At 45.6% G+C, this 18,775-nt stretch overlaps 1 protein-coding gene and 1 long non-coding RNA gene across 2 annotated transcripts in view; one reads left to right on the plus strand and one right to left on the minus strand.

Moving 5' to 3' along the window:
* LOC121364363 overlaps positions 1-13,936 on the plus strand; it is a 58,281-nt gene extending 44,345 nt beyond the window's left edge. The window contains exon 3 of the long non-coding RNA XR_005956860.1: positions 13,827-13,936. This is a non-coding gene — a long non-coding RNA (uncharacterized LOC121364363). The remainder of the gene's footprint in view (positions 1-13,826) is intronic.
* TMEFF2 (transmembrane protein with EGF like and two follistatin like domains 2) overlaps positions 7,799-18,775 on the minus strand; it is a 124,330-nt gene continuing 113,353 nt past the window's right edge. Inside the window, exons 8-11 of the mRNA XM_041487572.1 lie at positions 15,237-15,360; positions 13,548-13,706; positions 8,687-8,773; positions 7,799-8,284 (exon numbers count right to left, since the gene is read on the minus strand). Coding sequence (XP_041343506.1) covers positions 8,188-8,284; positions 8,687-8,773; positions 13,548-13,706; positions 15,237-15,360 — 467 coding nt within the window. The 3' untranslated portion in view covers positions 7,799-8,187. The remainder of the gene's footprint in view (positions 8,285-8,686; positions 8,774-13,547; positions 13,707-15,236; positions 15,361-18,775) is intronic.

The following is an 18,775-nucleotide window of genomic DNA, read 5'->3' on the forward strand; positions in this document are numbered from 1 at the left end:
AGTATGGATCATATCATTATGGAGCTGCACAACAAGACAGGCACAGCTGGGGGCTGACTCCAGCCTTGGGATTTTCTTTTGTATTTTTCTCGGCAATCTGGCAGTTTCTAACCATAAATTCCTGACTGTAAAAGCTAATTGATATTCCTTTAATGTAAGGTTTTTGCATTTAATCTCCTTTATTTATTTTGTTTTGTTAATGTTACATGAAAGTGCAGCCTTTTTTTCCTCTGCTGCTGGGGCTTGGACCCAGAACATCCTTTTGGCAGCTGCCACCCCACCGTTCCCAGCTGGAAGCAGAGGGATGCTCCAGGGGTGGGGTGAGTGCAGAAAAGGGTCATCAGTGACAGCTTGGTCCCTCCTGGGGACCCTGCACCCTTGGGAGGGCTGTGGCAGCAGCATCCCTTCCCCTGAGGCACCTGCAGTGCCCAAACCCAAGGAGCTCCACACGGGACAGGTGCCATTTCATCCACATTTGGTTCCCTGTTATCTGCTGCACACACAAGTACCAGCTTGGTGAATTCACTCTCGTAAATGATAAGCTGAAGCCTCTTTGGTTGCTTCTCAGTCACGTGCCAGCAATAAAAATGAAATGAAGATCCACCCCTCTTTTATTAGCATAATTTTGATGCTGTCAAAAGAAAGGGACAATACTCATGTAGCATAAGGAGAATTTTTAAATAGAAGCATTACATTTTAAAACCCTAATAAAGATAAAAGCAAAATAAACACCGGAATTTGAATTTAGAGAATGAGAGAAGAAAGATTAGGCTGGGCTGGTGAAGTAATGAAGGTAGTGGCTGGTAACAATTTTTAATAGCACATTAATGCTGAATTACTTTGGAATTTCTGCAGGAGTCGAGATGACATCCACATAAACACCAAATGAATTCCAAATGATTGGTATTATCATAAAGAGCACCAAATGAATTAATAATGATGGACCACTTAAACTAAAACGTTATCTTCTCTAATCTGTTTTCTCTTTTACGCACTGCGCAATTCATTTTTAGCCAACTATGACCCTTTCTTTCATTTGTCTTTTAATTTAAAAACATATATATTTATTTTTGCATGGATGTTCTGCTCCTGCACTGCTTGAAGTGGGACTTGGACTAGTCCATCTTCACAACAGTTTTGTGCTGGCCTCAGAAAATTTAAGCAATGGATGGGAAGACATCTGGACACGAGCCTTATCGCTGGGAAAATGACTATGACTAATAAGAACAATAATAATAACAATTCCCTCTTGATGGTCCCACATGTGCACAGACCTCAGGGCACCCTTAACAGCGTTTAATAAGCTAAATGGCTCACTTTACAGCAAGGCAATATGTCTCCCCCTCCCGTGGAGAAGCCCAACGGGAGAGGAAGGCTGAGCTCGCACTCTGTGTGGATGAGCCAAAAGAGATCAGTAATCAGGAGTCTGGGGCTGGTGTTGGGTGTCCCAGGGAGGAGCTGAGCCCCAGCACTGCTGCTGCACGTGTGTGGCTCTTGGGGGTCCCCCATTCCCGTCACATGGGGCTCCCTGGCACAGCCTGGCCGGGGCCAGGGGCGCAGCATCGCTGCCCGCGGGCAGTGCTGGCCCTGGTCACTGCAGGTCCCTCCCCACGGCCAGGCTGGGTGTGCACGCTGACATATTAGCAGTCAAATGACATTTAGAGAGCACAAGTCTCACTCTCTCCTGCAGGCCAAGTAAATATCATTAGTAATGATATTAAATCTCAAATTGTGCTGCTGCACTATGGCAACCACTCAGCAATTTGCTATTGCAGCTTGTTCCTAACAATTACTTTCATAGACTTTATTTCTTGGAAAACTATTACTGACCATAATCTTCTACATGGTGTGCTATGAAAAGAAATAATAATAATAATAAATTAATTAAAGGAAAAAAAAGTCAACCCAGCTTCCAGAGTGAGGGTTGAATGCTGCCACGAGGCATGGCAGGTTTTGGTTTTGTTAGGAAGCTGGGAGCTGCACAGGGAGCTTGGCAAGGCACAGCTCTTCTGCCCTGTTATTCTTTGTGGCTCTGATGCAGGAAATGGTGCAGGGCAGTCAGCTGGCTCTTCCCTACAGTATCCATCTCACAAATATAATTTTATTTTTCTATACAAAATTACATTTTTGTATGTGCATGTGTATTTATTACAGGCATGAGTGTGTAGGCATATCCATGCATGTGTATGAGTGTGTATTTAGGGTATGTGTGTGTACACGCACACAGGTGCATATATGTGCCCATGGCTGTGTTTATACATCCCAGGCTGTCCATACCTGTCTGTACACACGCACAGGTGCATACATGTGCCCACAGACGTGTTTATACACCCCAGGCTGTGCATACCCGTGTGTACACACACACACACAGGTGCACATATGTGCCCGTAGCTGTGTTTATACATCCCAGGCTGTCCATACTCATCTGTACACACACACAGGTGCACATATGTGCCCACAGATGTGTTTATACACCCCAGGCTGTCCATACCCGTGTACACACACACAGGTGCATATATGTGCCCATAGCTGTGTTTATGCATCCCAGGCTGTCCATACCCCTGTGTACACACACACAGGTGCATATATGTGCCCGTAGCTGTGTTTACACATCCCAGGCTGTCCATACTCATGTGTACACGCACACAGAGCCCCTCAGCTCCTGGCTGCTCCTCCCTGCAGCAGTGCTGCCTGGGCTGTGCCCCTGCCAGGCCGCTGGCCCCACACACGTGCTGCGCTTCTGTGACAGAAGTAACATATAATTATATTACAAATTAACTTGCAAATGCTGGCGGTGATGTACTCCACAGGAGAAAAAAAAAAAATAAAATCATCGGTTTCCTCTTCTCTCGTGTCTTGTAGCTGGTCCCCGCAGCCCGCTCTGCATCTGTCAGGATCCGTGCCCTGGGAGCACTAATCATTTTTATTAACCATTAAACAAGAAGATCCTTTTTATTTGAAAATGTAAAACACGCAGGAAGCACTATCTATAGCCGCTAATTCAGGTCACATTACACGGCTGTGCCTCACCTCTGTGCTCATCCCTGCCCTGCCGAAAGCCGCCCCGCAGAGCCAGCGCTGCCGCCGGGGCGGTGGCTGCCGCCCGCTCTGCCTTGGGAGCCCGGATCTTACCCCGAATAATTGCACCTCTTAATTTTACCTCTTAATTTTGCCTCTTTTCCGAGTGCCCCCATGTACACCAAGCCCCTTGTAAAGCTTCTCTCGTGGCGAGTTCGTGAGGCATGACAACATTTCCTCACCGTTCTCCTCCTGCCGGTGCCGTTTCCTCGGGGCCGGGCGCCGCTGTCCCCGCAGGGCGGGCGGCGCTGGCCGGGTCACCTCCGTGTCCCTGCGGCTGCCGGGACACCCCCAGGCTGCACGCCTCCCACAGCCCAGGGAAAATCAGATGGGAGAGGGTCTGACCCCAAGGCTCCTCCTGGGCTGAGCGAAACGGGCCTCCCGTTCCTTTGAAAAAGCGGGTGCCACCTCGTTAGCATTATGGAGCGGATTCCTCGCATGCTTTTTTTTTTTTTTTTTTCATTCTGCAGCTTGGCTGCTGCTGTGTGAGACTGCGGAATATTTTACTGCCTGGTGGCTCGCATTCAATACGGCAAATAAAAAAAAAAAAAAAGAAAAAAAGGAAAAGTTGACAAAAATCCTGCCTTTTTTTTTTCTTTTCTTTTTACGTACATCTCTGTTTTTAACAGCCCTCCTGCTGTGACAAAACTGTTAATTAAACTGAAACTAAAATAAATTAAGCTCACCTAATATGACAAGCATTTGAAAGCTCAGCATCAGTCGAAGGGCTGGCAGGGTAGGAGCTGCTGTGTCTGTTCCTTGTGCCCCTTCTGCTTGCAGGTGCCAGCAGAGGCTGCATTGGTGGCACTGTCAGGGTGCAGCATCCCAGATGCTGTGTGTGTGTGTGGGGCAAAAAAATGAGATTTTGGCTTCCATGTCAGACAGAGCATAGTGTAAGAGGCCTGTCAAGACCAGGAATACAGCTACAATATTTGTATTATTTATATTATTAATAATAATAGTTTTAAATTACTCTAAAAACTTAATGTGTGATGACCCAGTGTTTCTCCATCTGCCTTCAAGTTCGGCTGAGGGTGTTGACTATTCTGGAAAAGCCCCACCAACAGTGCCAGACACCCTCAGCGTGCCTTACAAACCTGTGGGGGCTGCAGACGCCTCACAGGCAGAGCTGCAGCCTGGCCATGCACCCATAAATTAAAGAAAGGGCCAGGCTGGCCGAGGCACAGCGCCGGCTTTGATGTGCAGTAATGAACCTCGCTTTTAATTCGGGGCTGTAACTTCCATGCCGACGCAAAACTGGGAGCTGGGAGAAGCCGCATGCATAATCAGGGGTGAAAGCAAGGATGCGGCGTGCGATGTGTCTGATGTTGGATGAGAGGGAAGATAGCCTTTAATCATTTTGTTTTCAAAGAAGCTTTAGAGAGCTCTTTGAAGATGAGGCTTTTTGAGGGCTGCTTCTGGAAGAGAGGAGGCAGCCATAGACGGCACCCGCGCCCACCTGCGCGCCGCGTTAACCTGTGCACGGGACACACCTGGGCATCCCCGCCACCAGCACGGCTGGCACTGACAGCCGCTGCAAAACCAGAGCTGCCCGTGCCGTGACACCCTGATGGAGCAGGAACACATCTATTCTAAGCAGTTAGAATAGGGGGTCCAGCATCCCTTCATTAATTATAATATTTTTGTAATGGTAATGTAAATCATGTCTTATTATCTTTGGATGAAAGGAACCGATAATGAACACCTGATTAGACTTTAAGGAGAAGCACCATGGTGGTGAGGCATGGGGCTGTTCCTGTCCTGTAATGCAGCATTTGGGCAGGGGAAAGGTGAGGTGTGTGTCACACACACACGCCTCCACAACGCCCCACCACTGCAGTCAGTCAGGGTGGTAGCTGCAGGTGAGTTCCTTATGGGCTGGGATCCAGCCCAGCGTCCGAAGGCACGAAGGTGTTGGACACCATCTGACCATCCTAGGCTGGGGAGGGTGAGGGGCTCTGCCAATAGCATGCCTGGCTTTGTTTTGAGGGCTGAGGTCAGGAAGCTGTTGTGATAAATGCATCACATACAAAATAAGAACACGGTTTCTTGCTCCAAGAATGTTACAGGCTGTTCCTTAGGGAATGGGTGTGCCAACAGTCCTATTTTTACCTCTTAATTTTACCTTTTATACCTTCCAGTGTGGCTTGTGGTAAAACAGCAGCAGGAAGTGACTGCAGGCTGTTGGGCCATGTATGTTGCCCCAAAGCCATCATGTTGAGTGTGGAATACTGGTATTTTCAGTGGTTTTGGCACATTTTGTCATTTAGTGTGGTTTTTAAAGTAGGTGAATGCTGGTAGTTGAGGTTATTTGCAGTTGCCATTGTGCCATGCAGAAAAAGCCCATGAAACAGCCCAAACAGATGAATTACTGCTCTCCCCAAGGTCTATCTCCGTGGGCATCACAAGCGACCTTGCTCTGTGCTCAGGCTGCTGAAGCACGCACTGGGAAGAGGACAAACAGCAACACATTTTCACCCCTCTGTGTGACTCCAAGTAGAGGAGCTGGGCTCTCCCTTGGTGCATGGCACAATTCTCCCAGCCATGGCTTTGCCCATGTGCCCAGCGCCCCTTTCTGCATCTTCTGTTACACTGCACAGACATTGCCACATCTCGAGTTCTGGCCAGCATGGGGATCTAACAAACACATATTTTCCAGACCCCCCATAAAAGGAAAAGTCCATATCTCCAAATTTGCTGTGTTTTGTAGTTTCTGCACGTGTCTTTGGTAGAAATCTCCGTTCCTGTAGGTACAACCCCAAGACACTGTTACTGTCAGACTTTGTGCCCATGCCAGCATGTTGAAGGTTAAGTGTGAGAGACCGAAAGAGGTGTGACCTGCCCCGTGTGTTAAGAACAAAATCCCTTTCCCCTCTCTGCCCTCCTGTCTGCAGCAGACATTTAAACACTGGCCATGCTGGGGAGGTGTGAGGCTTTGTGACAGGCCCTGCAGCTGGGGATGCAGCTAATGACACCTGGCCAACACTGTTTGGGGATTAAATGTGCCACTGCTCTGTGAAAGGCAGGCTCATAATGTTGGGAAGTTTGGAGACAGTGTGTCGGACTCCTATTTTCACTCCTAAGTGATGCTGTGCTATTTTTGTCCAGGCCAAACTTTGCCTTTTTAATTAGGTTTATTGCTATAGCTCCATGGCGATGTGTATGTGCTAATGTTTGATTTTTGTATCTAATGTAAGCAACCAACATAAACAATCCAGACCTGATAGTCCCAGTGGGGGGACTCACATTTGGAATCGGCTCAAACTATATGGTTTTGATGCTTGTTAGACTCCAACTCTTCGCTCAGGAAGCACAGCGTACAAAGGGAGGGTGTCTGCAGGGAAGGGCTACGTTTGCCTCTTCCAGCCTAACCCTCATCCTGCTGCTGAAGTGCTTCTCCTGCAGAGGAGCCCCTGCCATCGCTGTCAGGTGTAGCAATGGAGAGGTCTGAGGAGGGACATTGTAATGCCACATGGGCACGAGTTACCAGAGCTTGCAAAGTCTCCCTAGAGGGGATCTTGTGCCACCAAACCTGTGCAGTGCAGTGCTGCTGTGCCTGGCCTGCGCTCCTTGTCAGACCACCCCGGCCGAGCTGAGCGTGGGACACAAAACCTGCAAGGACTGGGACAGAGAGGAGTATCCTGCAGTGGGTTTGAGCATGGAAACATCCCTGTGGTGCAGCCAGCCAGGATCACATCTGCTCTCAGCCTCTGCTGTGCGCTCCTGCCCCACTCTATCACTCTTTCAATCTGAAAGCAAGGATCTGATGTTGGACAGCTGGGGTGAGGGCTGAGGAGCAGAGGCTGGCTAGATGGCCCCCTCTCCTTCTGCCTTGGCCCAGCCTGGAGTTCCAGGGAGCAGAAGGTCCCTGCAGGGCCAGCACCCCAGTGTCAGAGAGCTGCCCTGTGCCATCATCTGCCCCTCTGCCTGTGCAAGCACCACTCCCACTCCCATCAATCAGCACAGACCAGGTGTCTGGAAGCATCTCTTGCCAATCACCTTTTATTACCTTTAAAAAGCCAAGAAACCCAGAACAAGACAAAAACTGAGACCGTGTGAACATCATGCAATGGATTCACTTTAAAGCAGGCTGGGGTAGGGAGGGGGAGACCAAAAGTCGTGTTAGAGTAGAAGAATCTCTGCACCCGTGTCTGAGGGCCAGGCCGGGTGGGCTGTCACTGGTGGGGTTGGTGGTGACTGCTGTGAGTGACCAGATGGATGCTGAAGCAGGAAATGGAAACACACTCATGAGACATCATCCCAGGTAACCCCAGGTCTGACTCTGACATGGTGATGACAGTGAGAAATACTCCTAACTCTTGTCTTGGGCATGTTCTGCCTGGCCAAAGTCTCTTTGGAGAGGAGCAGCACAGTGACTGCTCTTACAAGGGCTAGAGCTTGAGCACTCAGTGCAGAGGATGTTATCCAGCAGCAGGGATGTTACCCCACTCTGCCCTGCAGTCTCACTCTGCCGTCTTCAAAATTCACAGCACAAACTGAGCAGAATTACCTTCTGGAAAGGATGTGCTTTGGAGAGCTTCAGCTGTCACAGAACTAACTCTGCATCTTGTCCATCATATGGATGTGACAAAACACATGCCCTTATTTTCCTGAGGTATAGCTAACATTTGGGTTCATTACATTTAATGGAGTAGGGTCACCCATAAAGTTATTCATAAGGTATTTTCTGAGTGTTTTTCACCTTCTCTTTGAAAAAATAAATTATATCAGCATGTTCACGAAGTGCAAATGGGACTGGCATTTCAGCTGTTATTATGTTATTAACTTTTTTAACCTAATAATTTTCAATCAAGAGTGAGAAGCAATTTTCATTCACTCCAGTGACCAGAGTTGGAGATTCTGCCAAGTGTTCTCATAGGGTTCACCTTGACAGGCACCTAATTCCATCCCAAATGGAAACGTTACCCCCGACACTCTCATTGCGGTTACCGAGAATTTCCATTTCCCCTTCGGTTAGGATTTAATTTAGAAGGCAAAGACTTCCTAAGCTATGGGAGAGTAAAGATAGATGGCATGGGAGAAGAAGGCTGATGAAATGTAGTTGACTCCGGATCTGAAATATTTTATCCCTCCTCAATGTAGGTTAAATTATTCTTCACCTTTCCCACATCCATAATTGTCGCTGATCTTGGACCAACTCAAAACCCTACTACTGAGTTCAGTAGACTCAAAATTGCCACTAGAACTGGAAAAAGAAAAAAAAAGAGACTTGTTAGTGTCCATACACAATATCCCAAGACTATACACAGCTATGAGATACAGCAAATTTAAGAAAGGCAATTTTTTTCTCATCACTGAGTATTTATTATATATAACAAATACATGAAAAAGAAAAAACTATATTGTGTGATATAAATAGTTTATTTACATTACAGAAAAACATCAAGACAATGTATACTATTTCAAATATATCCATACATAATCAAATATAGCTGTAGTACATGTTCTCATTGGTGTAGATTACCACAAATGCAAGGCAACATGTGTAGATCTTGTCTTAATCTTTTGTCTATAATACTGTATTTTGTAGTCCAAGCTCTCTGCAGTTAGTTTTGCCATTGTGGAAACATGCGCTCTTTAAATTAACCTTGTCGATGCTCTTGTTGTGTTGTCTGAACTGTAGTGCCCTGTGTTTTGCTTCTGTCTGTGGATTCTGTTGCTCCTGGGACATTTCCTGGAAAAGAGAGTTGTGAGAATACACAGCTCTTAGCAACACATCTGCTCCAGAGGTAGAGGGTGCAGCAGGGACGTGAGGGCGAGAGGGGCATCCTGCAGCCCTCAGTGTGCTTCCTCCTCAGTGAAATGAAACCAGCTGGCTAAGGGCAATGGTACCACAAACAAAAAAAAAAAAAAAAAAAAAAAAAAAAAAAAAAAAAAAAAAAAAGCCAACACAACCCCCAAACACATATTGTGAACAAAATTATGGCAAAGGAGATGTTTGGTTTCCTGAACCCTGGACACTCCTGCTGCATTGCAATGATGCCAAGCGCACCGCGTTGTTCAGCTTTAAATAATGGGTTTATTTTGAGCCAGGTGCGGGTGGGAGATCCAGGATGGTCCCATGCTCACCTGGCCAGCATCCCAGGTCTGTGAAGTGCTTACAAAGAGGCTGCAGGGGCTGACTTTCCAAGGCCCTAAGTGTCTGCAGCTCCCCTGAGTCTCCATGGCAATGCTCCGTGCTCAGCCCATGAGCAAACAGCTACTGCACCATGCCACGGCTGCTGGGCTTGCTGTGGAAAGCCCCAGATCTGATATTCCTTTGGACAGCTGCAGGGGCAAACCCCTCCTGTCTCAGGAGCTCCAGTGTTCCTCAGCAAGGGCACGTTTCCACCTTTCACCTGCAGCAGCACCTGCTCTGGGGATGCTACATTTCTCCCTAATGGAAAGCTAATGGTGTGTTTCTGGCTTCCTCTCATGGAAAGGCACCCTCAGGCAGAAAGCATGGAGACGTTTAATCCCAGGTGGAGACCACAGGATGTTCTAATCAGCTGAAAGCCAAGGGTGGTTATGGTAAAAACTGTGGGCAGCTGCACAACAGAAACTGAAACACTTCCTTGGAGTGCTGTGAGAAGGGGCCCCACAATACTCCAGATGACACTGACATGGAAAAAAAATTCCCTTTGTATGGGGCTGACTTGTTCTTCTGTTACAGGAGGGCTTTCAGCAGCACCAGGTGAAACCCTATGGGTTATGCACTGGGGAGAGCCCACCTCAGTGCAGTGAGAGCTTAAAGCACTTTCCTGCAGCTCTGTGTCAAATAACTATGAGCAGAACAGAGTAAAATAAAATAAAAAAGGTCATTTTTTCTCCCCCCTGTTGAATGGGAGTGATGTTATAGTTTTGTTACGTCAACTGAAAGGCTAAACAGGAGCATAAGAACTTAGGAAGCATTTTTAAAAAATGCTGGAATACAATTATGTAAGTGTCTGGCAAAATATGGGTCAGACTGTCCTGACTTGCCTCACTTTTAAGCCACCAGGACCACCCCCTCATGAGAAGCTGTATGGCTGTGGGCTATATTTTGCCTCATTCCTTCCTGGGAAGCAGTGAAGTAGGCTGCTATCATTACTCCAGGAAAAACCAGGCTGTGTCTCCTGCGCTCTCAGGGGTCACGGCAGAGCTTTCATTACGGAACTCAGGCAGACTTCAGCCGGTCTGCGAGCTCATGACAAACTCATTATTCACTGCGAGTTCCCTGGAAAGGCCATCAGACTTTGGGAGTGAGGCAGGGAGCTGCTGTTGGCAGGCACAGGGCTGGTTCCCTGTGCACCCCGGGCACACCGAGAGCCCTCGGCCGCTGTCCCTGCGCAGCCCCTCCTGCCCAGCCGGCACAGCACAGCCTCGTGGTGCTCTGCAGGACACGGCCAGGGACACTGCCACGGGCTGAGACAGCCCCACCAACACCCAGGGCTCCTCCCCGAGCCCCCAGCATCTGGATTCACAGCCCTGCTGTGCCCCAGCACTCGGCCTTGTGAAGTAGGGTTAGGCAACCAGGGCACAGTGGGCACAACCAGACTGATTTTCTATGAAATGTGGAGGAGCCCGGTGGCTGGGCGATGATGAGGATGGTCAGCAATCCCAGGGGATGCAGCTGTGCATGATGGATACCAACTGCTCCAGCTGGACACAAGGAGATGAACATCTCATAGGCACTTTCCCCAAACCAACACTGACGGTATCTACATAGTCGCTTCAAACTCGAGAGAAATCAATTCAAATGTAGAGATTACTCCAATTAAGATGATGAAAAAGCATCTTTGAACCAAAAATGCCCATGTTGCAATTGTACATTACCCGTGGCTGGGAGCTTGGGAAGGCCCCAAGCTGCTTACACACAATGCTATTGCGTTTACAGGTGGGTTGTGTCTGAAGTGCAGCAGGGGTCCTTAAGGGGAGCACTGGCGTTTAACCAGCTTTTGAGACTTAATCATCTGCTAAAACTGAGTGTGATAGGTTTTCCTTGGTTCTTAACTCTTTAATCAAAAGTCTTTTGTAGTGCACTGTGTGGGGGGTGCATTCATTTATGAACACAGCAGTTACATTGATGTAAACCAAGTACAGGAGCACAGGCTGCCCTCCCTCCTTCCCTCCACTGAAGCTTTGCTCGGGAGCTCAAGTTACTCACAATGTGATTCATAGCAGGTAAAACACGTTATGCATTCATTTTTAATCAAGTTATTTCTTCACATAAATAAGCTGCTGTGACTAAACATTAGGGAAGCACTAAAAATGCAAAGCTGCAAAGAAAACTGCTGAGAATCATTATGACACTAGGCCATACCTGTATTATTTGCCATCCTCCTTCACTTTAATCACTGCTTCTTTTTTTGCCTTATCTCCAAGCTAAAAGTCCTTGGGCAGACTGTGCCTCACTGTTTTACCTCTTGGCCTTTGGTTCCCTACTCCTCCACCCAAGAAACTTATTGCTGGCACTAGTGATGAGTAGCCAAACACCGAGTCACTTAAACCCCAGTCATCATCACTGCTGCTGGTTGCATTTTCAGCTGAGTCCATCCTCTGACTCTGTTGCTTCTGTGGCTACAGAAATGGTAATGGTGGCAACTTGGAGGGCCAAGTGCCCAGGAGGCAGAGGAAGGGCCAGGGGCAAACCTCATCTGTCAGCAGCCTGTTTATTCAGATTAAAGTGTCTGTGCAACAGCAGCCCTAAAAGTTGCCAGGACTTGCTGAGAGCCTTCCAGCAACGGAGGACGCCCCCAGAGATTTGCACCACTGCGCAGGTAAAATTTTAAGAGCAACAATAGTAATGATAGCTGGAAGATTACAGTGGTAGTTTTGTGAGGCTCACATGGATGCAGTGCACCAAACTCACTTGATTTATTAATTAGCTGAAGTTGCACTGAAATGAGCAGCAAAGAATTTGGCCGCAATGCCCTCTGAATGAAGAAGTTTCCCTTCTTTCTCCCAGGAGCCTGGCAAGGTGGTTTCAGCACTTTCAAGAATTCAGGGTGTGGAGTTCAAACCAGTACAGTCAGGTTCTCCAAAGCAGACAACTTCAAAAACTCAATTGCTCATGCATATGCTGCCACAACACTCTCTTGTCAGGTGGATTTCTCTTAGGCCACTTAAGAGCACACTTCTGCAAATGTATCTCAAATCATTATGCTGGGATGGAGGATGCTCTGCAGTAATTACATGCATTACAGAAAAAAGTCAAAAGATCATAAATTGACTTGGTTACAAAGTGTGGGGGAAAAGGCACTGTCTCTGTATGAAAACAGTGTGACAGGTAATTTGCATTACAGTACTGGATCACTCAGAGCTCCCTGTCTTCATTTCAGTATAAAGTACTTTGCTCACTGCATCAAGGTGACAAAACTAGACTCACTTGACAAAACAATACACATTTATTCCATTATCAATTACTACACCACTTTCTTTCTCTCATTACATGCTGTATTTTTGGTTCTTTGAATTACCTCTGTGAACACCACCTCCTGTAATCTACTGCCTCATTTGGCAGTTGCCATTCAGGTGATGAACTCTGGCTAAAAAAGGTTTTGGTTTGTGCCTTTAGGCCAGAGAAGGATTTATGATTTTTTTTTTTTTATTCTTCTCTTGGAACAAATACTCTACACTTGTCTTCCAGCCAGGTAGTGCAACACAGGGGCTGAAATAGAGATTTTATTTTATATGGAGGTATTATACCTGGCTTTTTTTTATTTTAAAAAGAAAATAATTTTTTAAAAGAGCGATTTATCAGTGCTGCTAACTGAATTAATTAAACCTTATGATTTCTAAGAGAAGTTTTTAAATGTTTGACATTCAGAGCTTACCCCAAGCCCTCCCAGAGACAGTAACACAGTCAAGTGGGTGAGTGGAGCAGCACATGGAGGGGAAGAATTACATTTACCCCTCTCATTCTGAACTACCCTGGGGCTTTTTCCATTCACACAACCCTCTGCTCCTCACTAAAGAAAAAAACCCCGAGTACATCATATATGGAAGACCCTAAAACATGTGCAGTGCCTTTGAACATGCACTCAAGTCTAATGAAATCATTTAATCAGCGGGGTTGCAAACAGGCTTAAAAGTCTGTATGCTTTGCCTGATTAGGACTAAGGGAATGGGCCCTTAAGGAAACCAGATGGAGATATGATTAGTTTTATTAAGTGTTGATCCAGCTGCTGTATTTATATTTCCCCTATTTATATGAACAATATTTGTCCAAGCATCTGAATACAAAATAGAGAACTTCGCTTGCTGTAGGCACTGTTGCTACCTAAGTTTGATTAAGATGGAAGTAAAAATTCAGTCATAATAATGAAGGAGCACTTGCTGGCTGGACCAGATGATATCTTCTGTTTGTGGGTGAATTAAATAGCATTTGTTATCAGCAGTGTCACTGCAGAAATCGGTATAATCAACACACATTGCAGGAAAAACAAAAGTCTTTTCTCTTTCTACTGTAAAATACCAGAGATACTGACCTTGTAATACAAAGGACTACAACACAGATGATAGCAATCTGGATGGTTCCAATCACAGCTGCTATTAAGACATACTGAAATCGTACTGGACCTGGAACCACATATAAAACGCTGTAGTCCTTTTTTTCACAGTGTTGTCCAGTATAGCCGGCGTCACATCTGAAATAAAAAATATTTTTTCCTCGTTATACCTGCTGCTTTCAAAGAATGCTGGAAAAAAAAAATTAGTGGCTGAAGCATAAGCTTATGTGGTGGTTTTTTTTGTTTTTTTTTTTTCAGAATGGAGTCCCACAGAGAGAGTATCAGTGAGTGCTCAACCTCTCAGAGGGAAGACTTGTGGTCCTCAGTGTCACCAAGGTCTGTGAGAGTGAACAACACTGTGAGAGAGCCAGGAGGTGCCCAGGGGACCAAGACATAACTGGCTTCAAGTGGAACCACTTGCATGTTATGATGAGAACCCATTTAGTTTCTTGCACAACATACTTTAGATTTTTCCCTTTCTTTGGGGAGGTGGGGGAGGGTGAAAAGCCATCGAGCTGTGGTTCCTTATGCAGATTACCCCTAAGAAGGTGATAAGCAATCATCCAGGCTCCATATGAAATGTGATTAGATGTTCCTGAAAGTGGATACATCATTTACATTTCGTCTGGTTGCTATAAAAAACCCCTCTATTGATGCTGCAGCCATCCACCCCAATGCTGCCTGCTGCACTGCTCACCAGTTCCCCTCCTGCAGCCTGACATCCCCACTCTGCTCTGTGATTTTGGGGCCAAGCAATGCTTTTACATTTCTAGCTCTTGCCCTGTTTCCCCTTAATTGCCCAAGCAAGATGTGAAAATCCAGGTCAATGGCACCAGCAGCAACTGTCAGGGACTGAGACAGATGGCTTGGGCTCCTCTCAGGTGTGTTAGTGGAGCACTAACCCTGATGGGTTAAGCCTTGTGTTTCCTCCCTTTTCTTTTCATTCCCACAGCTGCCAGCACCTTGAGGAAATGACATTTTTCAGTTGAATGGAGCACCTAAAATACAGAAGCTGCAAAGAGCAAAATGTCCTGGCTGTTTGTGCGAGCTGGGAGAAGCTGGCTTGAGGTTCTGCCCTGGGGAGAGTCTGATGTGCTGATATCTCTGTGCTCCCATCCCAGTGTCCCAGGAAAATGGTGCTTCATGTGTAACAGTCCTTTTCCAGCCACCTGGCCACTGTGTGGACTTCAGAAGCAATATCTGCCCCTGTGCAGGGAGGCATTCACTGCAGGAGCACTACAGTGCTTTCACTATATTCCTCCTCCCTGCCCAAACCTCCTCCAAAATCCCCTCGTGCTGAAGCAGCCCGCTCTGCCCCAGCCAGCTGCCCCACGAGCTCCACTCCTGCCACAGCAGGGACATGCACTGGTGGCACTCCTCTCCCCCAGGCTGAGGAGGGCACCTAGTGAGGTCTGAGTGCTCTGTGAAGGGCTTTTAAAAACATATCTAAATATAACTGGAGGTTACTGGATGGCTTTACAGTCAATTAACATTGTTCATAACTCAATACACTTTTGGGACTTCGTTGAATAATTTAAGTTTGATGGATTTTGTAGCACAAAGGGCCATGGTTGCCATTATTTTTCCATAGCTGATCCAGATTAAGTGTTTCTGTAAGTCAGTATTTCCATGGGTGTAGCCTTCCCTTGCTGGTAGGAGAAGGGTTACCTGCAAGACGGTTCCAGCATGTTTGTGGAGTGCTCACACTTGCCATGCATGCAGAAGCCGTTGTAATGCTCTGGACAAGGGATGTAGATCCCTCTTGCACTTTCTTCCAGTTTATTCGCATTCTCTGTGAACACAGGTGAAGGGGAACGTTAACCTGACCATGTAGGATAAGGTGAAGTGATGGAAAGAACTCAACATATGAAAGAAAGGAAAACGAGAGAGCAAGATGGGAAAGATGTTGTTCACGGGAAGCAAGGGTTTGCCCCTTCAAACAGGTTGGTGAGATTTGCAAGGGTTTATCTCAGTCTTTTATAATTCCTGTCAAGTTACAGCAAACAAGACACCTGAGAAAATAATGTGACTATTCAAAATCTGGTGACAAAATAGCACCTGCAAAATACCTGATTATTTCTGTTTTCCTTTATAGACTGTCTCCTCAAACTGAGACAAGGTTGGGAGAGAGACTCTGGACATTTGCATGTAATATACATTCTACATTTTTTAATTCAACCGAACATACAGAAAGACAATTTTATGTCTGAAGCAGAGTGGGAGTCCAGAGCTGAAGTTTATAATCAGTGCTGCACACCCATGCCCCAAAGTCCACTGGCCTCCTTCACATCCCACAGCATCCAGCACTTCAAAATAGTTTGGCATTCTGAGCCTACTTCTGCAGCAGTTAAAGAGTCACTGAGACTGCAAATCCAGGGAAACCCCTTCATGCAGCCAGGAAAATGAAGGCTTCATTTCGTTTTGAAACAGGTATGTGCTCAACTTCACAGGCTGAAACACAGTGTTACCACCACGAACTCACATGAATTTTGTAGGCACCAAGGTGTTAATTAACCTGGGTAGCTTTGGCAAATTCTTCCATTTAACCAATACTTATGATATCTCAAATGCTAACACTCCTTTTTCTGTGATAGTGTCTTCTAGCCATGATTAATTAAGAACAGAAGAATAAATCTCATGATGGATGTCTGAGGAAATGTAGCTTGCACGCAAATAAGTTGAAGCATTTTTATCTTCCAAAGGAAGTCCCCAAGTGTTATAAAACAATTGCAGTTTGTGTTCTGCCTCCGAGCCAGTCATGCCAGCAGCAGGCATGCTTAGGTATTATCCCACCTCTGGGAAAAGTGTGTGCAGCAGATCCAAGATTCAGATTTTCATAATGAATTTCTTTTCTGTCGCTGCTGTCCAAGGAGAGTTGTAAGAGTCTCTAACCACTTGCACTAATAAAGTTGGTTATATTGTCCCTATGTGAAAACAGGCAAGGACCAGCCCCCAGCAAATGAGAATGACAGGCAACCTCTGTCTCCCTGCTGACAGAATTAGCTTCTCTTTCTTCCTTAGGATTTTCTGCACTCTGGACCATTATTGCATCTTTTTGAATGCACATATGCTGAACACAAGCCCGTGTGCCTCTCCCTGTTCCCTGATCACACTGGGATACCTGTGCAAGGCTGGTGGAGGCTGTTGGGGACCATGCAGTGCAGGGGCATGGGGGCACTGTGCCTGATGGGTTCTGGGTGTCCTTGACCTCTGCTATGGCCCACATTCAAATCTATTTCTGTCCAGGAAACTGCAGCAAGAAGTAGGGGATCCTTATTAATACACATTTTTTCCTATGGTGGAAAACATAATGCCATTTCCTTCAAATCCTCCATTACCAGAGGAAGTTTGCTTCCCCTCTGAAGAACAGGAGACTGCTCTGTGTGCACATGCACGTGTGTGTGTATCTTTGATAGTTCCTTTTCAGCTATTGAGGTACCTCTGCCATGTCTGTGCACCACTGCTCAGTGCAAGAATCCCTCCTCTCTCAGATCAGCCAGCAGTGTGATTAAAACAGTATGAAATCCTTTGGTGTAATTTTTTTTTTTTAAAAGCTCTCTTCAAGACTGAGGGAAATTTTAACTTTCAGGACAGACTCACCTGGGACTAGAAAGGGGGACTAGGACCTATGTGGATGTGCAGATGCCCTCACTGTGTGTGGGCTGTAGGGCTGGCAATCATGTGGGCAGAAACCATTCCTTCTTTAACAAGGACTCTGGCACACTTTAAAGTAAATCTAGGATCATGCAGAACTTGTAATTACACCTCTAAACATAACGTTGCAATGGAAAATGCTTTACTGAATCTGAAATGAGATGGCCCAAGCTTTGCTAGCATTTGTAGGATAAACACTTCATAGGGTAAACACTTCATACAGGAACACTTGTCACCTGTCTCAGAAGAGCCCACAAAACTTAGACACAAATTATCTGTATCTCATTTTGACTGATGACTCCTCCAACAGAGTTAGGGATTTATATAAAGGCAGAGAGGGGGAAAACCACATTTTTAGTTTGATCTGCTATGTAGGTTACTTGAAATACACACCACAATAAAAACATCATTTCATTCAGACTGAGAAATTTGCCCTCCCAGCAAAAACATTTTCAACACACACACACACACACACAATTTCCTTGCCTCAAAACAGGTTATTTTTCTCACTACAAAATCCATTATTTTCAGAGCCAATGTAGAGAACCAAACACCCAGGCATGCTCTAAAAGTCCCTTCATGTTGAAAATGACTGCTCCCATTTCTGCAAGGACCTGAGAATTTTTCAGCAATCCAGCTGTTGATGAGATACTAACTCTTATGAATGTATCACAGGGTTTACATCACCATGAACAAGAACTATAAACTGATTCTAAAAAGAGAGGATAAATAAAAATCATGCTGAGGTAATGAAGCAAACAAGAATGCACATATCTTAAAAAAACATAAACCTAAATTAAATAAATTAAGACTTCCACCCTTATAAAAACTTTGGATTATTTATAAATTCAGTATTAGATGCAATTTGTACTAGACAAACTACAGTATCACTACACTAAGGAGCCCCTCTACCACACCAACCTCACACCTACAGAGAGCTAAGCTAAATACAAACCCACTTTTTTCCAAGCACAGCAGATCTGTATGCATAAAGCAATGACACAGACCAAATTCAAAGTTACTCAGGTTTCAGTAATGTTAAATTCAGTAGCTGCTCTTCACACACTACACTTGCTGCATTGTTATTGGCAACAATGCGGGCAAGTTTTATTTGTGCCAGAAGGACAGACTTGTACCTTTTTGTGATGGGCAGGATTTGAGGCAGAAGCCAGCTGTAAAGACCAGAGGTAAAAAATTGGGCTGACTGGATCAGTTTTCCTATCTCTGGACAAAATAAATTCCTGCCACATTTCTCAAAATGCTTGTCCTTTTTATTTCAAAAAAGAAATACCCCCTCCAGATCAATTATATTCAAGAATCTTTTTCTTGAAGCACTTTTGTGATCTAAAAAGTCACTCTGATGAAGCCAACATCTTTTGCATTTCTTCAGCATTTTTTTCATCCTTAGCCTAACATGACATTTCATATTGTTCACATCCCTTGTTAGTGCCAGCCCATGACATGATAGCCTATCAAATAAGACACACTAGTCAAAACACGTTATTTTGAAGTGTGTGGAGGCCAGATGCTACTTTGTGTAGCTTGAAAGAGCT

Source organism: Pyrgilauda ruficollis, unplaced genomic scaffold (assembly GCF_017590135.1).
Source record: "Pyrgilauda ruficollis isolate IOZ18807 unplaced genomic scaffold, ASM1759013v1 scaffold81, whole genome shotgun sequence".
Classification (NCBI taxonomy): Eukaryota; Metazoa; Chordata; class Aves; order Passeriformes; family Passeridae; genus Pyrgilauda; species Pyrgilauda ruficollis.